This window comes from Panicum hallii, chromosome 2 (assembly GCF_002211085.1).
Source record: "Panicum hallii strain FIL2 chromosome 2, PHallii_v3.1, whole genome shotgun sequence".
NCBI classification, from domain to species: domain Eukaryota; kingdom Viridiplantae; phylum Streptophyta; class Magnoliopsida; order Poales; family Poaceae; genus Panicum; species Panicum hallii.
This window is the reverse complement of record NC_038043.1, coordinates 44406712-44426768: the sequence shown is the minus strand read 5'-3', so window position 1 is coordinate 44426768 and position 20057 is coordinate 44406712. Positions and strand designations below refer to the sequence as shown.

At 52.1% G+C, this 20057-nt stretch overlaps 2 protein-coding genes across 4 annotated transcripts; both read right to left on the bottom strand.

The window, feature by feature from the left end:
• Window positions 1-7672: 7672 nt before the first annotated feature.
• LOC112882584 lies at window positions 7673-10317 on the bottom strand. The gene is made up of 5 exons (XM_025947666.1): window positions 9841-10317; window positions 9641-9759; window positions 9333-9486; window positions 8395-8661; window positions 7673-8276 (listed from the first exon to the last, which is right to left on the bottom strand). The coding sequence occupies exons 1-5, from the start codon at window positions 10076-10078 to the stop codon at window positions 7948-7950; spliced, it is 1107 nt and encodes a 368-aa protein (XP_025803451.1). The 5' UTR covers window positions 10079-10317; the 3' UTR covers window positions 7673-7947.
• A 4153-nt stretch (window positions 10318-14470) lies between these two features.
• LOC112882495 (probable potassium transporter 17) lies at window positions 14471-18961 on the bottom strand. 3 transcript variants are annotated; one of them, XM_025947567.1, is made up of 8 exons: window positions 18717-18961; window positions 17231-17453; window positions 16648-16890; window positions 16520-16570; window positions 16163-16423; window positions 16033-16085; window positions 15574-15943; window positions 14471-15495 (listed from the first exon to the last, which is right to left on the bottom strand). In XM_025947567.1, the coding sequence occupies exons 1-8, from the start codon at window positions 18831-18833 to the stop codon at window positions 14687-14689; spliced, it is 2127 nt and encodes a 708-aa protein (XP_025803352.1). In that variant the 5' UTR covers window positions 18834-18961; the 3' UTR covers window positions 14471-14686. The 3 variants fall into 3 exon arrangements, with proteins under 3 accessions (XP_025803352.1, XP_025803354.1, XP_025803353.1); XM_025947569.1 differs by having other exon boundaries at window positions 18667-18956; XM_025947568.1 differs by lacking the exon at window positions 18717-18961 and adding an exon at window positions 17868-18144.
• Between the last annotated feature and the right edge of the window lie 1096 nt (window positions 18962-20057).

Sequence of the window (20057 nt, the reverse complement as noted above, 5' to 3'; positions counted from 1 at the left end):
GCTCCACATAAAGTAGGGCTAACGAATTGATGCCACAATCTAAGCAAAATTTGCAGACAAAATATGTCAATGACATGAAAAACATGGGGTTAAGAAATTGTGACTAGCCGTGACGATATTCAGCACAAAGTAAAATAGTTTGAAGGAAAAAAAAGGTTCCTAGCTTGACCAGCTGGTCTAGTTGGTTCAAGCATATGGGCCTGAGTAGCCTGAATCTAACCTGGGCTGACTTTGCTCCTTCCATGGGCTTGGCTCAAGAAATTGCCCAAACACCAAAAAGTTGAAATTAGCACTTTTGTGAAACTGATGCAAGACCAAGAAATAATGTCTCGTGTGTTCCACATGAGAATAATAATGCGAGAGCGCCTTGTGAAACTGTTACTTATTACTGAAGCGCACCAATCCCTCTAACCGTAACATGTACAACAAAGTATTGTCACTCCAATAAGTACGTCCAACATACTCTTTCCTATGAATTTAGGTAAAACTAAGTATAGTTTGATTAGAATAAAGTCAGAGTCACTCATATCTGTGTACCAATGGTTATTATCAATTATGGTACCTCTTGTAGCACCTAATAAAGACGGTAATAACCCGTCTATGGTGCAGCACAACAGCCACTTGGGGAGGTAGAAGTTAAGTTAGTCTTAATGCACAGTTTCATTACATGGTTACTAAGATTGAGAACTTGGTAACTGTACCGGTTGGATTTCATGGGGATGAAACTCATTTCTCATTTTATGAACCTATCCCGCATCTCTCATCGTAATGATACTGCTAAGTCAGGAAAATACTGTTGTAGCATGCTCATGAAATTTCTGATAAAACTCCCATTAAAACTGGCCTAATAATACATCCAACAAAACCCCACTATTCATCGAAAGTACTACTCGTCCAATTAGGGTGTTCTTTGTCACCAAATCAAATCAATCATTCGCCTAAAAAAACATACTAGTACACAAATCACCAGTAGGTTTTTCAAAAGACATAGACCTGTTTTCTCAAAAGAGGGCGAAAAGTTGACGGACTCTTGCCCTCTTGTCCACCTGGTCCACTCTAGATTGCTGGATGGTTCACACAAGGCCTTGCCTTGTTGAGGCGGACACATCACTTTTTGTCTGGGCACGTCTTGATGCCACTGATCAAAAAGACACGGAGAGAAAAGTTAGTTGGAATACGGTGAAAATCGTGGAGCATTGGCATTGTTTATAGTTTTTACTCCTCGCAGCTAGAGAAATGGTGGGTGTGAGAACTCAAAGGTTCTTGCAAACACGCGAGCACCAGCCAACATTTCCTGACGTTCCCACCAGTGTTCCGCAGCGGCCGTAGCATGCAGGGTTGGCAGCCAGAAAGTGAGAAAAGCTCTCTTTCTGGGGCTCGCTCTCTCCAGGATGATCCCACGGCAACGGCAGCAGTCTGAAACTCTGAATGAATCTGCACACGATGCCAACATACCTACCTACAGTCTCACGGCGCTCAGCGAGCACCGCCTGATCCATGACCGCCATGAGAGCAGAGCGGCAGCTGCCCTCCTCTCGCAGCCGCGGCTCAGCCCCACTCGCCCCGCACAGAGCCCGGCAGCCACGGTCAGCGAGCGAGCGAAGCGATCGCCGTGCATGAGATGAGAGCAGAGGCGCACGCGACGCCGCCGCAGAGACGCAGCGCAGCAGGGCAAGGCTCTGTCTTGGGCTACAGCGCCGGGGGCGAGCGAGCCAAGTCGCCAATAATTGCACCGGGAGCACGTGTTCGGCGACCGGAAGGGGAAAGGGAAAGGGAAAGGCGGCTGCGCTGGCTGGCTTAGCCGCGAGTGATCCGCGCGGCTCCCGGCTCGGCCTGCTGCCGCGGCCACGATCGGGCGGCCATGGCCTTCGAGAGTGTCAGGGACCAGGACGTCTGCAGGAGTAGGCTGGGCCGGCCGCGCTGCTCTCGCCTGTCGCTTGATCGTTTCAAATCTCGCGGCCAGCGGCCGTACCAGTGTGTCGCCTGTCGCCCGCCACGGCAAAGCTGCCGGGCTTCCAGAGCGCGCGGATGCATGGCCCTTCTTGGCCGGGTCGCGAGTCTGCGATCCACCCACCAGGCGTCCATGCCCGTCGTTCATCCACGGCACGCACATCACGAAGCTCAAAAGGCCAATTCGCCAGGCCCGTCCGGCGCCCGGCGTCCGTCCACGGCACCGACGACGCATCATCTCCGCCACATCACGCGCCGCCTTCCCCACCGAACGGTTCCAGCCCTCCTCCGCGGTGGCACGCGCCGAGCCCCGCCGCGCCGGTCCGGAAAAGCTCGAACCAGAGCTGGTGCCTTTTTCGGCCGTGCGACCGCGTGCGCCCTCACGTACTCACTCCCTGCTGGTCTCTGCGACGAGGAGAGGCCCTCCTCCTCCTCCTCCTAGCCGCACGGCACGCCGCTTTACCTCGCCTGCGCCTGCGTGGGAAACGCAATCATGGCCCGCCCCACGACCAACAACGGAGGAGGCCCGGGCTCGGGAGGACGCCGTGCGCGCGCCTCCCCGGCCGGCGATGTGCCGTCACGTCCGCGGCGACGGCCTCGCCTGCATGCCCCGGCCGGCCGGCAGACACGGCCGGTCCAGCACGATCGCCCATGCACCGAATCATGCGGGGAGATAGATGGAGGCACAGGGCGTCACCAGTAACACCCACCGATCCTTGTCTTTGTGCCGGTGACTTTGTGTCCGTCTCAATCTGTCTGTCCGTTCTGTTCATCTTTTTTTTTTCCCTCGACGGGCGATCGCTCATCCATCGCTCCTAGCCTGCCCCGGTCCTTGTGATCGTGCATGTCTGCGGCACATCGATCCATCGATCGACACTCGACAAGCACTGCCTTTCTGGACGCACTTTTTTTTTGTTTCCAGGCGGTGTTGATCGGGCGCGCACATCGCATGCCACGGCTTCCATAAAGTTTCCTTTTTTTCAGGATCGTGATAATGCATGGAGGATCCGTGTAGAACTATGCATGATCGAGTAACGCGGCTCGATCCACCGTGAGTCACCGCGATCCATGCCGTGGTAAAGAGTTGGAATACACCACCACCGATCCACCGTGGATCGCAATGGGGCACAGCAACAGCTGCAACACGGCGAACTGTTTGGACACAACCCCATGGTTCCGTGGTTCGCGTCGTCGACGCGCTGCCGGAACAGTGCGGCGCTACGGCGGCCTGCACAGTGCCAGCGGAGAGTACACTGCTCGAGACAAAAGCAGAGTACATGTACATGCGCCCAACAGGGCCAGCACGTATAGTGTCCGCCCACGGCCCGCGCCACCGGGCATAAGTGCACGGCCGCTCTCCGGGCGACATGCCAGTAAAACCCCCAAAGCCGTGCCCGCGCAAACAAGCGCGGAGGCGGTATTGACGTCTCGGTATTCCTAGGAATAACCAACTATTTTATAAAATATATATATATATATATGAAATATAAATATATGTATGTGTTATATTGAGTTGAAATATCTAGTTTTTAACTTATAACTCAGCCCAATACCGATACAGAGCACTATCCAGCACCCACTCCAGCACCACTCCTAGGCCAGCCTGCCGGCTAGAAGTGATAGTCTAGGAGGCTGACATCTCTCCTAGTCAGCAATACTCCCACCACTCTCTCATGCCGGCAACACCCACAACTCTCTTAGACCGGCAACACCTAATATCATCAAATACCCATGCTACACTTTTATCAGGAGCATCAGAACGAGGTAGCATGCCAGCAGCAGGGCATAGACCACCAGCAGTCTCTAGTTGAATCGAGCATTAGCCATCTGGCTAGCTCTAGCACTAGCACCATTGGTGATAGAACCTCACATCCCAAATTATGATTTCCTTACACAATAACTATTAATATTTAGTTTTAAGCGGTCTATGTTCTTTTAACGTGGATTTTGGAGCTGTAAAATGAATGACAAATCAATGAATTAAAATCTTTATGGAGCTAGGTGGATTCTATTTAGTTTGCCACTTGTTGAAGTATAAAACTAATTGTTCTGGTGCAAATACTTTTATCAAAGAAGATTTAGATATATACACATGAGGAATTATAAATAATTGTAATTTTCTTTATTTGCATGGAACATCTTTGATTTGAATGGTTTTGTATCACTGTAAACTTTTAGCATTTTTGTATTGAGAATTTTTCTTTTGATATGGAAATACCCAACGTCTAAATCCTGCCTCCGCCACTGCGCGCAAGCAAGCAACACGCGTTGCATTGATCGATCGCCATATATCCACCGGTGCCCGTCCATGGCACGCAGATCGCAGATGCAACAGTGCAACCAACAAACTCACCCGGACCCAAGGGTTAACGCCGCGGCCAGGCCCCAGTAGGCGAGAGCGGCAAATGCTGTCACGAGAAGTAAACGAGCACGCGGCGGCGGCGGCGCTCGGTGTGGTGTGGCGTCCACCTCCGCGCCCGCCCGCCCAGATCGAACGCGCGCGCCGGCCGGCCGCCGGATCGGAGGAGGCCCATGCGCATGATGATTGCATCAGGTGGCCGCCGGCTCATGCGCCGCGTCGTACGTGCCTGGCCGTACAGGGTTACGAGATCGGCAACGCGCCGCTTGGTTTGATTCGGACTCGCCCACCGAGCCACCCAAAACCGACCCGGGCCGGGCCGGCCCGCGGACGCCGCAAGCGCGCGGCTCTGCCCCACCCTTCGCCCTTCGGCGACGAGCTCATGCAACAGCAGCAGCTGCGGTACTCGCCGGCCGGTCGGCCGGCGCGATCGAAACTGTTTGGCTTGCGACGCCGGCGCTGCTCGATCGCCTCTGCGAGCGTTTGCCTGCTGCACGCCCGTGTCGGTTTCCGTCCCGCGGGAAGGGGAGGCCGGGAGGCAGTTACTGATTACAGCGGCACGCAGGCAATGATTGACACGGGCCATTTTGAAACAAAAAAAGAACTGTGTGGGCACCGGATTACCGGGGGAAGAAAGCTGTGGTTTGACTTCCGGGTGAAAGGAGGGAGCAGCAGCAAGCAGTCCGGGGGCACTGATGGAGTGATGGGCGGGCGGGCAGAGAGATGCGCATAGTGGTCGGGCAGTGACTGATGTGGGCATGGTTGTCGTCGTTGCATGCATTGCCCTAGCTAGGAGTGTTAGCAGGCATCGCGCTCTAACACCAGAGGCGGGTGGCAGAGCACGAAGCATCGCTAAGCCCCCATGTATGGAAGCTAATGATTTGTCATCTTAAGCAGCAGCGAGCGCGAGCCTCATTTGCACATCATCAAGGTGCTGGCAGCCGTGTGCGTGCGTGCAGCGATTTTTCAGGTCGACCTTTTTCTGGGCTCTACTAGTTGCCATGTGCACGTCGATCATGTCAGAAAGTTTCAAACACAAAATCTGCATTAGATTGTTCAAAAGGTAAACCTATGCAATATTTCAGATATAATGACAGTGCCTGTGTAGTTCTAGCTCTTTTTCAGAAAAAAAAAACTACAGATACTGTTAACAGGTAGAAAACGGTTAATAGCAGAGCACTAAGTCATGCAAATTAGCCAATTTGGACCTGCAGCAGGTGCATGTAACAACGTGTAGCCCTACCAAACTAGTAGAGCCCTACTATGCAGAGATTCTGATGAGGACCGAATTATTGCTCTCGTGAAGTCCTGGACATGGCATTCACACGCTGCTTAATTAGTTGCGAGATCACGAGTCCCTTGAATAACTTTTGTTCCCTTCCCTGGGTTCGTCGCACGAAAAGGCGCCCGGCCGGTCCTGATAAGGCGACCGGTCGAGATGGCCCATCACCCATGCATGCACGAGCATGAATACCACTAGCACTAGCGCTAGATGAGCAGCCGTTGGGGGCTTTAATTCAAGTCATGCCTGCCCTAACTTTGGCGACACGACAGTGCCCCCACGCGTATTTACGAGGCACCAACCGGCGCGCCCCTAGCTCTCTCCGGCCGGCCGTTTGACGCCAATGCCACGTCACGGGGGCTTAACGACCGCCGCCTTGACTACCGACCGGATCGCCAAGCTTCGTTCGTCAACATGCATGCACAAATTTGCCCCGTTTGTTTTTTTTTTGAGGAGTTGCTTAATTGCTACATGGAGGTCCAGAACGAGAGACGAGACGAAGGTACCCGTTTTCTCCCGGACAGGACGGTAGACGGTACGTATACCCTCACCCACTGCTTGTTGACTTGGTGTGCGTCGCGTCATCATTCGGCCGGTCTTTTGCTCCGGCCTCTTTAATTTGCTGGATCTCGACCTTACCAAACGACGGGATACATACGTGCCTCGATTCAAAAGTTGGTGTGCGACGGAATGCCGGTTTGCCCTCTCGATTCTAAACAAGACGACGCTACTCTCTCCGTTTCAAAATATCAGAATATATTTGACTTTTGATTGTGATGCTTGGCTATTTATCTACTGATAAAAACAAGTTGTAAAAATAAGCTACTTACTAAGATTTTACGCTACGCTGCACCCAGCCGCCGCCACGTAGACAGCCAGGACAGTATGCGGTGGTACGAACAATCCGGTCACCCTGTTATTCACTTGCTGTACGTCGCGTCATCATTCAGCCTGTCTTAGATTCGATCTCATCGACCCAAAAAAACAAGCATATTACTACAACACACTGTTTAATAAATTTCACTTTTTTTTTTCTCTCCTCTCTGTTTTTTGAACCGGCCGGCGGCGGCCGTGCCACTCGCTTTCGAGCAAGGTTGCGTTGCGCCGTCTGCTACTAGCACGCTACAGTGCGCCCAGCCGAGGCCAGGCCATGCGTTTGCATGAGCCGAAGAGGGCGAGCGAGCCATGCTTTGCTGCGCTTTTGCGCGGCCACAATGATGGAGCCGCTGCACTTTGCTCTTTGGACGGGGCTTTGGCTGCGGCCTGCGCCTAGCTACCACCCAAGAACCAGATGCTCCTCCGCCGATTCCTGCATTGCTTTAATTTCACTCCCACAAAATCAAAAGTTCAAAACACTCTAAGCTTTTCAAAAAAAAAAATCAAAACACTCTAGTCTCGATCCCCTCTCTCTTTGCCTTTTGTTTTTAACCTTCCTCACCTCGCCTTGCTTTTTATCCTGATGATTTTGCTCTGTCCTGCTCTACGCCGTCTTTACCCCCGGTCCGCATATTCTCTTTGCCGGACACGGCTAAAACGAAACCCAACAAGAGCGGCAAAGCCTGCGCGAGCCTCATACGCGTGGACGGGCTCGCCGCTCGCTGCGTGCACGAGCCTCACAGGGTCAGCTCCTCTCCGTGCAACAAAACAACTCCCGTGGCGTGCGTACACGAGCGCGGGCGTGTCTGGATGTCTGGGCCTCGCAAGCAACAAGGCGCGCCGGGTCAAGAAGCCCCCGGCGCTTTTAATCGGCGCGGCGCCCGCCTTGTCTCGGCGCCGCGCGCCGGCATCGACCAGCCAACGGCGCCGCGCCATGCGTGGAGATCGGCGAGGCAGCTAGCCAGCCCAAGCTCCAACTCGAAGCAGGCGTTTGCTGCGCTAGCATTTCCTCTCTCTCCGAAAAAAAAAAGCCCAACCTCAACTGCTACTGGAAGCAGGCATGTGTGCGGTGGCAGCGGCGGGCAGGCGGGGCCCACGCTGGCCTGTGCAGACAAAAGGAAAGGCAGCTGCCTCCAGCTTTTGGGAATGTAAGCGGCCGTAGCACCACCTGTTTGTCTACGGCCGCCGCAGCAGGAGGAGCCCAGCTTTGCCCCTGCCAGCGCCAGCCGAACGATCTAACGAAAGTTCTCAGATTGATTCAGCCCCTCTCCTCTCCCTGGGCAAAAGAATTCGGGTTCCGGGTGCACGCAGGAGGAAGAAGAACTGGAGACACATTGGAAGATCAGATTTATTCGTTCGATTTACAAGTTACTCCTCGTCATATAATTTACACGGCATTGCAGCTGGGAGGTCCAGTCACTTAGCCAGGCTAGCTAATTAACCTACATCATCGTCATCATCAGCAGCAGCAATTGCGCCACTAGCCTCGCGTCCTTATGATGGTGATCGTGCCGCGGCCGGGGGTGTGCAGGCGCGTGAAGCTAGACACGGCCTTGCCGGAGATGCCGGGCTGGTCGGCCGACACCCGCGGCGCGCAGGCGAACTCGCCCACGGGGTGCCGGACGGGGCGCGCGGGCCGCATCAGGATGCGCGCGTTGATGTCCGCCAGCGTCGCGCCGCCGTCCAGGCCGTCGGGCTTCAGCAGCGCGAACGGGCACAGCACCCCCGCCGGTGCTGCCGCCGTCCTCCGCCGCTTGCTGCTCTCGCTCTGGCCGCACTCCGCCGCCTGGTCCGCCGACGACTCCGCTGCTGAAGCCAAAAGGATCGAGGGCCACGTCGGTTGTCAGCACGAGCGGAATGATTGGGTCTCAACTCAACTCTGGCCAACTGTGCGCGTGATGGATGACAAGACGAGACCCGGCCGCACCTTCGCGTGTCGCGCGTTTCAGCGACGGGGTGGAGGCGGAGCTCCTCGGCAGCGGCGGGGTCCGCGCCCGCGAGGCGCCCGGCGTCGGCGTGGCCGCGGCGCCCTGAGCCCGGCCCCCGACCGCGTCCCCGCGGGAGTTGGAGTTGGAGGAGGACGAGCTGAGGAGGGGCTCCGCCGCCGGGGCCTGGAACGGCACCGCTTTCTCCGCGGGGAGCGGCGTGGGCCCGGCGCAGAAGATGGAGCTCAAGGGATCGTCGCCATCGTCGTCTGCAGGACAGCACAGCACGAGGGGTTGATTAGTCGGTTAATAACCAATCATCAACTGGGATTAAAAAATGAGACGTGACGAAGAAGATTAAATTAGATTAGCAGCAGTAATTAAGTACTAGGACTAGAATCTGGGGCGGCACTAGTACAATCTAAACACGTAGAACCCAGACGTGTCTTTTCTTCAAAAGACGCGCCCTGTCTTGCCTGCCTGCCCGCAAGTCAGACGCAGGCATCATGCTCATCTGCAGCAGCTCATAATTCTCATATAACTACCACTACAAGTCTACACCTACAACAATAATAATACTAGTTCTTGAAAAAGAATAATATTAATCCAGTAATAATGGTTTTAATAATGCTGACCAATCCATGCACCGATCATGCAGGAATCATGGTGGCCGTGGCAATTAGTACGTGCCGCTAATCCCCCGCGGGCCCCGCGCCCCCGTTCCCCGAGTGGCAACTGGCAACGCTCCAGCACCACGCATTGACAAGGCGCCATTGTTTAAGGCTTAGCTCTACGACCATGGTGATGTAGGCGAGGCGCGGGGCCAGCAAGAGTACAAAGACCTAAAACTGGCAGGCGAAATTCGGTCAATCCGGACAGGGGGAGCGGAGCGGAGGGGTTTGTTTGTTTGTTTTGTTCAAACGGGCGCGGGGGAGCTCACAGTGGAAGAAGGAGTTGGTGGCGGTGGCAGCGGCGGCAGCAGCGGGGCAGGTCGTCGTCTCCTGCTCGTGCGTGACGCTGCTGGAATTGAAGGCGTCGTCGTCGTGCCGCTGCTCGCCCACGTCGCCGTCGTGGCAGCTCGCGTCCCAGAAGTTCTGCAGGAGCCGAGAGCACGAAAGAGTCGGGTTTAATGAGCAGAGTAAATTCAGAGGAAGCGTAGCGACTAGCGAGCGAGGAGGCTGGATGGGCTGCTGCTGACAAGTGACAAGCTTGGTCACGGTGTGTTTTGACCCTTCGCACGTCACGTACCAGGAGGAAGTCGTCGAGCTCGCCGGGGACTGCGGCCACCGCGTCGTGCGCCGGAGCCGGCGGGGCGGCCAGCAGCGCCGAGGAGGACACCACCGGCAACGGCGACTCGATGCCCGCGACTGCACGCCGAGAAGGAACGACGGGGATCAGAGCCTGGAGTAAGGAAAACGAAGGGTGACCGGCCGGCAGCGACTACGTACAGAGTGGGAAGAGGTCGTGGACGTCGGCGGCGAGGAGGCCGAAGCAGCCGAACGCCGGCGCCGGCGCCGGCTGCTGCTGCTGCTGCTCCCACCCGAGCACGAAGCAGTCGCCCCCGCCGCCGCCGTAGCCGTCGAAGCAGCCGCCGCCGGGCGCGGCCATCCCCATCCCCATCATGTGGAACGGCCACGCCTGCCTCCCCTGCAGCAGCTGCACCTCCCTTTCCTGCGCCGTCTCCATGGCGCAGCAGCAAAGCCGGCCGATGCGGCTAGAGAGACCCCGACCGAGCGAGAGAGTGCGAAGAAGAGCGGAGCGAGGAAGTGTGGGTCGACGAGACAGGGCTCCTCCGCGTGCTTAAATAGCAGGGGGGGCTTCCTTCCTTCCCCGGAGCGAGGGCCGTGGAAAGCGAACAAAAGCGTGCAGCCTAGCGACCCGTAGCATGTCAAGTCCACCACCACTCTACAAGTCTCCGACACCAACAACGCCTCTGTTACCGTGCAGGCAGCAGCGTGACGGCGTCACTTGTTTATGTGCAGTGCAGCGAGCGGTGTACGTGCTTGCTTTGGTTTGCTTACTTTTGCTGGCTGGGGGCGACTTGTTTGTTGGGCGCGGTCAGTCGGTTAAGATAACAAGAAGGGAAAGAAAGAAAAAAAAGGGGGGAGAGAGAGAGAGAGGAGGAGGATACGGGGTGGGGTTGAGTAGACGAGTACCAAAGTCCAAGCGAAGCCACGAAAGCAAAAGGCGAGGGTGGTTGAGAGAGAGAGAGAGAGAGACGGCGCGCTCTTTCTCGTGATTCGTTATGTTCTTCCCGTGCCGCCGCTTTGTTCCTCCCCGGTCCTCAGTCCCCAGCTTAGCTTGAGGAGATCTCCTCCCTCCATTTCTTTATCGTGCTTCTCCGTCGCCGATGCCCTCTTGTTTTGTTCTTACGCTTTCGATCTCTTTCTTCCTCTCGGCGGATCCGAACCTGCTTTTGTTTCGAGTGCTGATCCCATCGGTTTGTTCCTGGGAATCACGGCCTGCGGCGCCCGGTTCGAAAATTGTCGGCAGAGGCCTCGCCTGCAGTTCAGTAGTTCTAGTACTGGTTTCGTTTAGTCAGCCTAGCATCTTCCCCCCCATCACATGCTTGCTCGCTGATCATATTTCTTTTGGGTTTTCTGGCCCCAAAGTCTCCTCCTATTGACCCTCCCGTCGTGTAAAGAATGACAATGCAAGGTGCGGGACTGCAAGTTTGTTGCGCTGCTTACGCCCCGGTTTCTACACGTTTTGGTGTCAGTTACGAGCAGGTCAAAGCGCGCTGCTGCCGGTGGCCATTACTCTAGAGAGGTCACTGGTCAGAGGGTGAAAACTGAAAAGCGCCGAGTAGGATCAGCAGCAGCTCCGCCAGCCTTTTTTTCCCCCCACCGGAGACGCCAGCAGGCACAGGCCCAGAATACCTGCGCCGAAAAGACAGCAACGGTTTTCCTCCCCAGCCATTTTCGAACTCCGCATTTCTGATTGCGACTATCAATTTGAACTAGTATCTGTGACTAACCGGCAATGATATGAACGAGTGACATAGTGGCCGTTGCTGGGTAGAATTACAGGCTTAAAAGTGCTTGGGACCAGGTGAAACTACTGCACAGATTTGATCAGAGCCCTTCTTTGCTCCGTCTTTACCCCACAGAAGCTCCTCTTTTTCTAAAGGTTACTATCAGAACCCAGAGTTTGGTGGCCAACTCTCCCTCCCTCCCTCCCTCCCTCGTCCGGGGACCTCTTTCCTTTTCCCTCGATGCTCGCTGCTTTGCTTAGGCGGTGGGCTGAATTATTGCAGCCCATCATGCGGCGAGGGGTGAGACAAATCCAAGGGGAAGGGGCTCCACGTAATAAAATCGAGGCCGAAGATTTTGGACGCCCCAACCACTAAGTTTCTCTACGCGCGGCGGGGCCCAGCGTCAGTCTCCGGGTCAACGGCGGGCGGGAGAGGCACGGATTCCCCGTCATGATTCGCGTTGCCGGGTTGGATGATCCGCGACCACGCATGCGACGGCGACCTCGTCGTATTCAGATTCAGCTGGCTTTCCGCCATCTTCCCATGCAGTTCTTCTTGGGGCCGTTCTTCTTTGATGGTGAATTTTGCTGCCTTTTAGCTTTCATTTGTTCTTCCTCTAAATTTTTTTGGCGAATTACCTTTAGACCCATTTGGATCATTGGAATTGCATTCCATTCTAATAATCATAATTTAGATATAAATTAATTAAACTAATATAGTTATATATGGAATATATTTGTATACGACCATACGAGAGAGACTTATTTACTGCACTTCTGCTACAGGGAAGCAAGCTGAAAAGTATGTTATAAATTGTAAATTTAAAACGTAATATGAGAATCCGTCAATTTCCATCTTCCACCCCATAAATTTAAAATAAATTTATATATACTTTGAAAAGTTGTGGAATGGTATATTCCACAACAAATAGCCTACTCTATTAAATGGATTCTAATTCTGCAAAATGAAGGGATTCAAACGGGCTCTTACTTTACTTTGTGAATTCCAGTTACCTTTGCGTTCCACTGTTTTCCGTGAACGGGAAATGGGATGCTGTGATGGAAATCTCCGTCCTTTTACACCTGCAAGCCGCAGCGACAGCCAGAGCTTGCTGAAAGCTTCATTTCTGCAGGAGCACTGCTCCACTTAACGCAACGAGCTCCTGAACCGGCCCCATGCCCGGCCACTGCGCCTGGCCCCAGCGTTCTGGAAGCACGCCGGACGAGGCGCCCTGGGCGGCTCGCGTACCTTTGCTGTTTACACCGTTTTTTTATTACAAATCTGGTTTAGGATAAAGCAAAGAAGATAACCGATAGAAGCGGGCCGATGTTGAAACGGAGTTGGCCGACTGATCAACGTGGCGTCGCAGCCGATGGAGTGGCATTAACACTGATGGATTACGTCAGAAAAAGTATGATGAGTTTGAGTCTTGTACTGGTCGTTCTTGTTTCAGAAAGTTATTATCATTTTAGTCAAATTATATAATATCGTGATCAGTTAGGGTTTGCTAGTTCGCACTATAAATATTGATCTACGGGTTTATAATCAATATTATTCATCAATCAAATACAACAACATTTACTTCTTCTTGTCGGCGACTTCGCCAAATTCTAGTTTCGTAGTCTTTTTCATTTTTCTTCAATGAGTACTTCTGGTTAGCAGGGCTGTATCGTTTCGATCTCTAGCTTGCTAGTAAGTTCCGTATTTTACCGAATAAATTAGGTCTTTAATTGACGGTGCATTGCTTTTTTCTGGATCTATTTGTTCACCGGTTATCGATACTAGTCTCTCTTTGCGAGATTAATTTATTTAGTCTTGTTTAATTTAGATTTTATCACGGTTATCCACCTTAGATTTAGATTTAGATGTTGTTTACCAGGCATCATTAAGCAAAATTAATACCGCCTTTACGATAGAATTGGCTAATTCTAGTCGATTACTTATTAATTCGTATCGGACCTTGACCGATATACTCTGTGGGACGATTCGGAATACTGGCCAATACATTTTAGTATTTGACGTCATCTTATCCTTTATCAATTGCAGCTCAAATTGACTAACACACCTAGCATCTACGTGAAGCTATTTTGAAGACTACGCCGAAGAAAAGCAAATCTCCCGCATGTTTGTTTTTTTCCGTCAACAGGGGCCAGCGACAGTGCGCAACAATCTCCTAGCAGCGACACAGGGAGATGTGTACAGTGTTATCAACAATTTTATAGAAATAATCTAAAATTTTATTTTCCTTCTTTCTCCTTTCGAGAAAGGACTGCAGTGATTTCGCCCCCAAAAATAAAGAAAAAAAGAGAAAGGACTGCAGTGAGTGAGCGCACAACATGTGGCGACGAAAAAAGACGTACAATTCCAGCGCGGACAGTATCTCTGCCTTTTGCTCGCTTTTCCGTCACTTTTGGAGCCTGATTTCCCCACCAATCACGCCCGGTGAGCTTTGTTGTTTCCGCTGTACCTACTTGTCTCCTACCTCGGTCAGTCTCTCCATCACAGCTAACGTTTCTCACCGTCCGCTGAATTTCGAGCAAAACGAGCTCATCTTGACGCTGAAGCAAGCTCATATGAATCAGTGAGCTCCATCACATCTGCCATGTTCCTCGAGAAACACTGAAGAGTTCACCAACTCGAACAACCAGACAGCTGATCCCAAGGCTGGCGCGCACGGCTGAGGCGACGATATCTCGTGCCAAACCTCACTGTCAGGTTCTGTCATCAAACACTGATTGCCGTAGAGGAACAGCCCTAGAACAGGGAAGGAGGACGTTTTTAGCTTCACTTCACGGCAGTGAAGAATGCGAACCAAGGCTTATTTGGCCATCCGCTAGATAGCTGTTTCTGCGATTGGACGCCAAAGGCGAAGGGACGATCTAGCTAGGCTTTGTTTCCGGCACCACCCAAGAACAGCTGACGATGGGATGTAAATTGTCCTCAGGGCACGAAACTGAAGGCCACCTTTTTGCATCCCACTGTTCTGGTTTGAATCGCGTGACCAAAAAGCACGGCTACGGACACAGACAAACTATGGCGAGCTCGTACCACTGAAAAAGGAACACAAGGTTCCTTACCGTTCGCCATCCCAATGACACGCCATGTAAACCCTGTCCAAGATCAGATTCCTGCCCTTCCATTGCCACTTCAAATTTTACTACGTTTTCATGTTTGAACTACTTCTAATCTTCTATACGCTACTGCATGCCATCCACGGGCACAATAATTGAATCATTATGATCTTGCATACACTCCTCTTTTAACTATAGTGCCCACTCCATCGATGGGCACTGATAAGTGGTTTAACCGGGCCGATCAGATCAGACCTTGTACAGCATGCCGATCTCGACCCGCTGCTGCAGCGGCGTCCCGAGCGCCGGCAGCGCGGAGCGGCAGATGCCGTGCAGGAACTCGTAGAACCCGAGCATGACCTTGTCGAACCACCCGGCGTCCTCGCCCACGTAGAACCTCATCTTGCCCCGCACGTGCACCACGCCGGCCCTCCACGCCGCCTCCAGCCGCGCGGCCTCATCCGCCTCGACGTGCCGCCGCAGGCGGCTCGTCACCTGCGCGGCGAGGTCGTCGCCGCGGAGGCTGTCGGCGTACCCGTACTGGACCGTGCAAGCGTACACCCCACCGGGCCCCAGCCTCCGGACGAGGATCCTCTCCCGCTCGTCCACCTTGGCCACCAGCAGGAACCGCAGGGTGACGAAGACCGTGGCCGCGTGCAGCGAGCTCATGTTCTTGATGTAGTGAGCAAGGACCGGGGTGAGCCCGTCCTGGATGTTGCTGTAGAAGAAGCACAGCCCGGGGACCCTCTGGACCTCCGGCCTGGCCAGGAGCTCGGCGAGGCGCTCAACGGTCACCTTGTTCGCCATCTCGTACTCCGTCTTCCGTTGCCTGCCGTAGTACCAGCCGAACATGATCAGCGCCAGGATCATGGACACCGCGAACGGGAGCCAGCCGCCTTCAGGGATCTTGGTGAAGACGGCGCTGACGTAGGCCCCTTCCATGATGAAGAAGGGGATGAAGTACAGCGCGACAAGAGCAGGGGGTGTTCTCCATATGATGATCATCACCAGAGTGAGCATGATTGTGGTTATGAGCATGACCATGATCACCACAACACCTGCAGTGACAATCACGCATCAGTTCTTCAGGTCAGGAACAAAAGCATTGCATAGCAGCAAATGCAGGATTCACTTACCGAATGCGTTGCCGATCGAATTTCCAGCTCCGAAGCCTAGTACGACGCCGACGCACAGTACCATGAGGATGTAATTGGTTTCTGGGGAGTAAACCTCCCCTTCTTTGTGCTGAGACGTGTGCACCACCTTAACGCGTGGGAAGCAGTCCAGGACAACCGACTGCTTGATGACTGAAAATGTTGCAGATATCAAGGATTGGCTTGCGACAATTGCTGCCAGCGTCGCGATGACGAACATGGGCCAGTAAACAGGGCGAGGGACAAATTTGTAGAACCCATCACTGAAGTCATTGACATTGTTGATCAGGTACGCTGTTTGCCCAGCATATGTAAGGACCAGAGAAGGATATATGCTAAACAGAAATGCAATCTGAAAAAGAAAACATAGTGTTTAACTGAAAGTGTCATGAACAGTTCACAAGGAAAGAAATTCAAGCTTGTAATGTTGATGAAAATAACCTGAATACCCTTCTTGCTGAAGTGGCCAAGGTCTGCAAACATAGCTTCAGCACCTGTACGCAAAGATCCGTAATTACATAAATGTGGCATCATATTTGGCAGATAAAATGCATGAGCGCGATGAAGTTACCTGTGATGCATAGAACAGTTCCACCGAGCATGCGCCACCCTTCCTTTTTATTTCTCAGGAAGAAGTGGACAATGTAATGAGGCGAAATTGCTTTGAAGATACCAGGATAGTAACGAACTATGCTATACACGCCGATGATCGGAGTGGTGAAAGTCCATGCTGCCATGATCGGTGAAAACAGAAAGCTCACTTTTGAAGTCCCAAACTTTTGCAGCAAGAATAAGCCGATAAGAATCGCAGCAGATAGGGCTTCCACTGCAGCTGGGAGATTCAAAGGAAAGGATCAGTATATCAGTAGTGCCATTATCAGAAATATTGTTACCATGACTCCTTAGTTACAGCTGTCAAACCACTTACGCTTGCTGACAGAAGGAAATGGCCCTCTTAGTCCATCGATGGCTGATAATACTGAAAAGAGGCAAACAATGAAGTGTCAGATATAGCTGGGATCACAAATATAGACTACCTTAAGCATGAGGACAAACCTGAAATAGCAGGAGTGAGTATGCCATCCCCAATGAGCATGCACATCCCCAGTATCGCCATGAACAAAAGTACTCTTCTAGCTGTTATGCTTCGCTCAAAGAACTTCCCTAGCCAACTAGGCCTTCTATCTACTGCAGACTGATTGTGAATCAGAGGCTCTTCTTCTGAATAAAACTTTTTGGAAGGAAGTATGCCTATATCGGCATGCCTGCACAACAGAGAATACATGGCAAATGTACCACCTACAAGAAAATGTTCTTAGCAATTATTGCATAGAGAGTATAGAGTAATATTCGATCTGTCCGTGAAAAAAAAAGTCTTTTTCTAGAAACAACAGCCTCTCTCCTAATATCAGGTCTTCATTTCAGTTCATCAAATAAATTGTCTGGGTAGTAATAGATCACAGTATCTATATTGGACTGCATAGCGCATAGAATTAATGCAATCCTCTATATACACTAAAGATGAAAGTTATCTAAGTTAGATATAAGGTCTCAAATGCCAAATCTTTAAGAACTAAATCTTCTTCTAACGTGGCCGTGAACTTCAAAGGTAGAAAGGCAGCAACAGCACGGTAGTTACCTTCACCATGATCGTCGGCATTGAGTGCTATGCCTGCATACTTGACGACACCAATCAAAGTAAGAGTCCAAAACATTATGCTGTATAACCCCATGTAGTCATCTTTTGTGGGAGATGCCAAGTTCATTGAGGGATAAACATAAAGGGGAGATGTGACGAGGCCACCGAACACAACACCGAGAGTCTTGTAAGCAAGGAATAGATCTTTGCGGAAACTGCCACCCTGCTCGGAGTTGAGACAAGACATTTAGCATGTAATGAACCAGAAAGTTAACAGTTCAACTTTCTTCCTGGAAACCCAAATAAGAAAGATACACATGATGCACTTCACCACAGTGATCATATAAAGCAACCAACTACGCATAATTAAATCATGTTTTATTCTTAAAGAATACAGCTAGTGTTTTTGAGACCGGGACGCTAAAGACCTCTCTGGTCAAGTCTTTTCTAAGAGATCTAATCGCGCAATCGACAGAACACAGATGTTGAAAATCTTGGCGAGTGGATGGTGATAAGGGGAAAAATACTACAAATTGGCACGGCCTCTGGTGAAGTCTACGGTTAAAAGGTGTAATTACATCAATGACAGAGTACAGATGCTGAGTTTTTCAAAAAAAAAGAGAGTACAGATGCTGACAAAATTTCACATCTTGACGTTGAACAGTAGACGAGTGGCCTTATTTAGCATGTTAAACCCCCCAAAAAGGATGCTGACTGTTCTAGCACAAATAATGGAGGCGGAAGATGGGCAAAGGTTTCTGATTCCACAGCCCACGACAAACAACTGGATCACCGCCGATTAAAGAAGGCAAATACCAGTCTACGACACCGGAAGGTAGCAGAAAAATCAAATCTGCTCACCGCAAGGAGCAAGGCGACAAGGTCACTCGTTGTCAGAGCTCACCCGACGCAGAATGCACCCAGGAAAAGAAGACGTACGGGCTTTGGTAACTGACGCGCAGAGATATCGATCGCGGTCAGAGTTCCAAGATCACACTGGCAGCTCGGTTCGCACGGGCCCCTCTGGGTCTCGATTCCCTTTCCCCATGTCAGTGTCACCGTCACAGGAACCCTAAACCCAACGCAAAGCTCTGTTCCCTAAAGGCGCCCAAGTTCACTCCACAGTCATGACTTCCATCACTGAAACTGAAAATCGCCCAACAACTTTCCTTCAGAAAAAAAAAATTCGCCTAACAACCGAAGCACATGCACATGCAGATGCAGATGCAGACAGGAACCGAGATGCTTATTCTCCCATGCAATCTCCAACGGATGAAACAGTAAAAGGAGCCACGTTAATGCCTGAACCTGTAAGAGGACTCTGATTTCTGGGAAGACGATGCCAAGAAGATGGGCGTACGAGCAGGAGAGAGGAGATCGCGAGTATTTTACGGAGGCCCGAGTGAAAACGAAAGGAAATCAGGTGGAGTACGTACGTCAGAGATGATGGAAAGAAGGCGGGCGAGGTTTTCGCGGGCGCACTGACCTGCGCCTCCGCCTGCTCCTGACCGGCCGTGGCCGGGGCCGAGGCCGCTGACGCGCCGCCGCGCGGGGAGCTGACGTGGCCCGCCTCGAGATCCGCGTGGGCCCCGGTCCTCATCATGTCCGGCAGCTAGATGGATGGAGCGGAGGAGAGCGCCGCGCGCCGCGCCAGGGGGCGGAGCCGAAACACAAGGGCGCCGGCCGAGTGCTACAGACCATCGCACGGGCGCGCGACGGCGCGTGGCCGGTGGAGTCGCGAGCCTTTAAAGCGACCGCGCGGCCCTGGTTGTGATCTTGTGGAGGAGGAATAGGAGAAGGAGACACGCCCGCGGTGGCGGCGGCGGGCCTACTCCGCGCGTGTGTGTGAACGAGACGGTCCCGGCCCTCGTGTGGGACCGACCCACGCTCATGGGCCGGCCCTAAGACTGACTCCAACGGGGAAGGCAGCCGGCGAGGCAAACCCAGAATGGATGGCGCGATGGTACTGTAGCAGGAGGCATCTTCTCCAATCGGACATGCAAACAAGAGATGCAAAATGAATCTGAGGCAAGAGAGCATGCAAAATGGAGCTCCCCTGGTCGCGATGCAAAGCGCCTCCGTACGACCGTGGACCCACGCTGCAGAGCACGGCAAGGGAGAACACAACCCTTCGTGGTGGGCCAGCTGATGCTTTTTTGCTGCGTGCGTTGGAGAAGCAGGGATGCAAACCGGGCCGGGAAAATGGACAAACTATGTAAACGGCGATATGGCTCTCGGAAATGGATTCCGTCGGTTGGAGTCAGCCTAAGCTCTCCCCTAGGAACATACAGTGTTACCAGATTTAGCATCCCAACCATGTACCCTGTACGTAAGTATAATTTTCATAGCATTAATTATATAAATATATAGAATCTTTTTCTTACATGACACCGTAATAAATGAGAGGAAGAGTGGAGAAAGGAAGAATGGAGTCTCATGCAAGAGACAGGGTCAACACGAAAACTAATACGCTAGACACTACAAGTTGTGCATGGGAGTGGAGTGGAGTCTTCGTAATAAATAAAAAATAAATATGATAGGTTGAGAAGAGAGAGTGAGTTTAATAGAAATCTACATCAAAATATTAAAATATTATGAATTGTAAAGTTTGTAGAGGTGGTGCGTTGACGATATGGCAACATGGACACTACTCATGGGGTTGGGATTGCCCTTAATAGCGTCTAAATCGGTACATGAAGTTAAAATTCATCCAAAAATATGAATAGATAGAGCACGAAATATCTACCATCATGCAAAGTTTGAGCATCTCCAGCGGTCCCTAATAAACATATCCCCATAAGATGTTATTGGGGATACTTTTACGGTT

What these genes read in the sequence shown, in the direction of transcription:
- LOC112882584 (XM_025947666.1), bottom strand. Translation starts at nt 10,078, where the DNA reads ATGGAGACGGCGCAGGAAAGGGAGGTGCAGCTGCTGCAGGGGAGGCAG. An exon ending in CCACGACCTCTTCCCACTCT is followed by an intron (nt 9,760 to 9,840) that starts GTACGTAGTCGC and finishes CTCGGCGTGCAG; the next exon opens with TCGCGGGCATCGAGTCGCCG. An exon ending in AGCTCGACGACTTCCTCCTG is followed by an intron (nt 9,487 to 9,640) that starts GTACGTGACGTG and finishes CGGCTCCTGCAG; the next exon opens with AACTTCTGGGACGCGAGCTG.
- LOC112882495 (XM_025947567.1), bottom strand. Translation starts at nt 18,833, where the DNA reads ATGATGAGGACCGGGGCCCACGCGGATCTCGAGGCGGGCCACGTCAGC. An exon ending in TGCCGACGATCATGGTGAAG is followed by an intron (nt 16,891 to 17,230) that starts GTAACTACCGTG and finishes ATTTTCTTGTAG; the next exon opens with GTGGTACATTTGCCATGTAT. An exon ending in TCAGCAAGAAGGGTATTCAG is followed by an intron (nt 15,944 to 16,032) that starts GTTATTTTCATC and finishes TTTCTTTTTCAG; the next exon opens with ATTGCATTTCTGTTTAGCAT.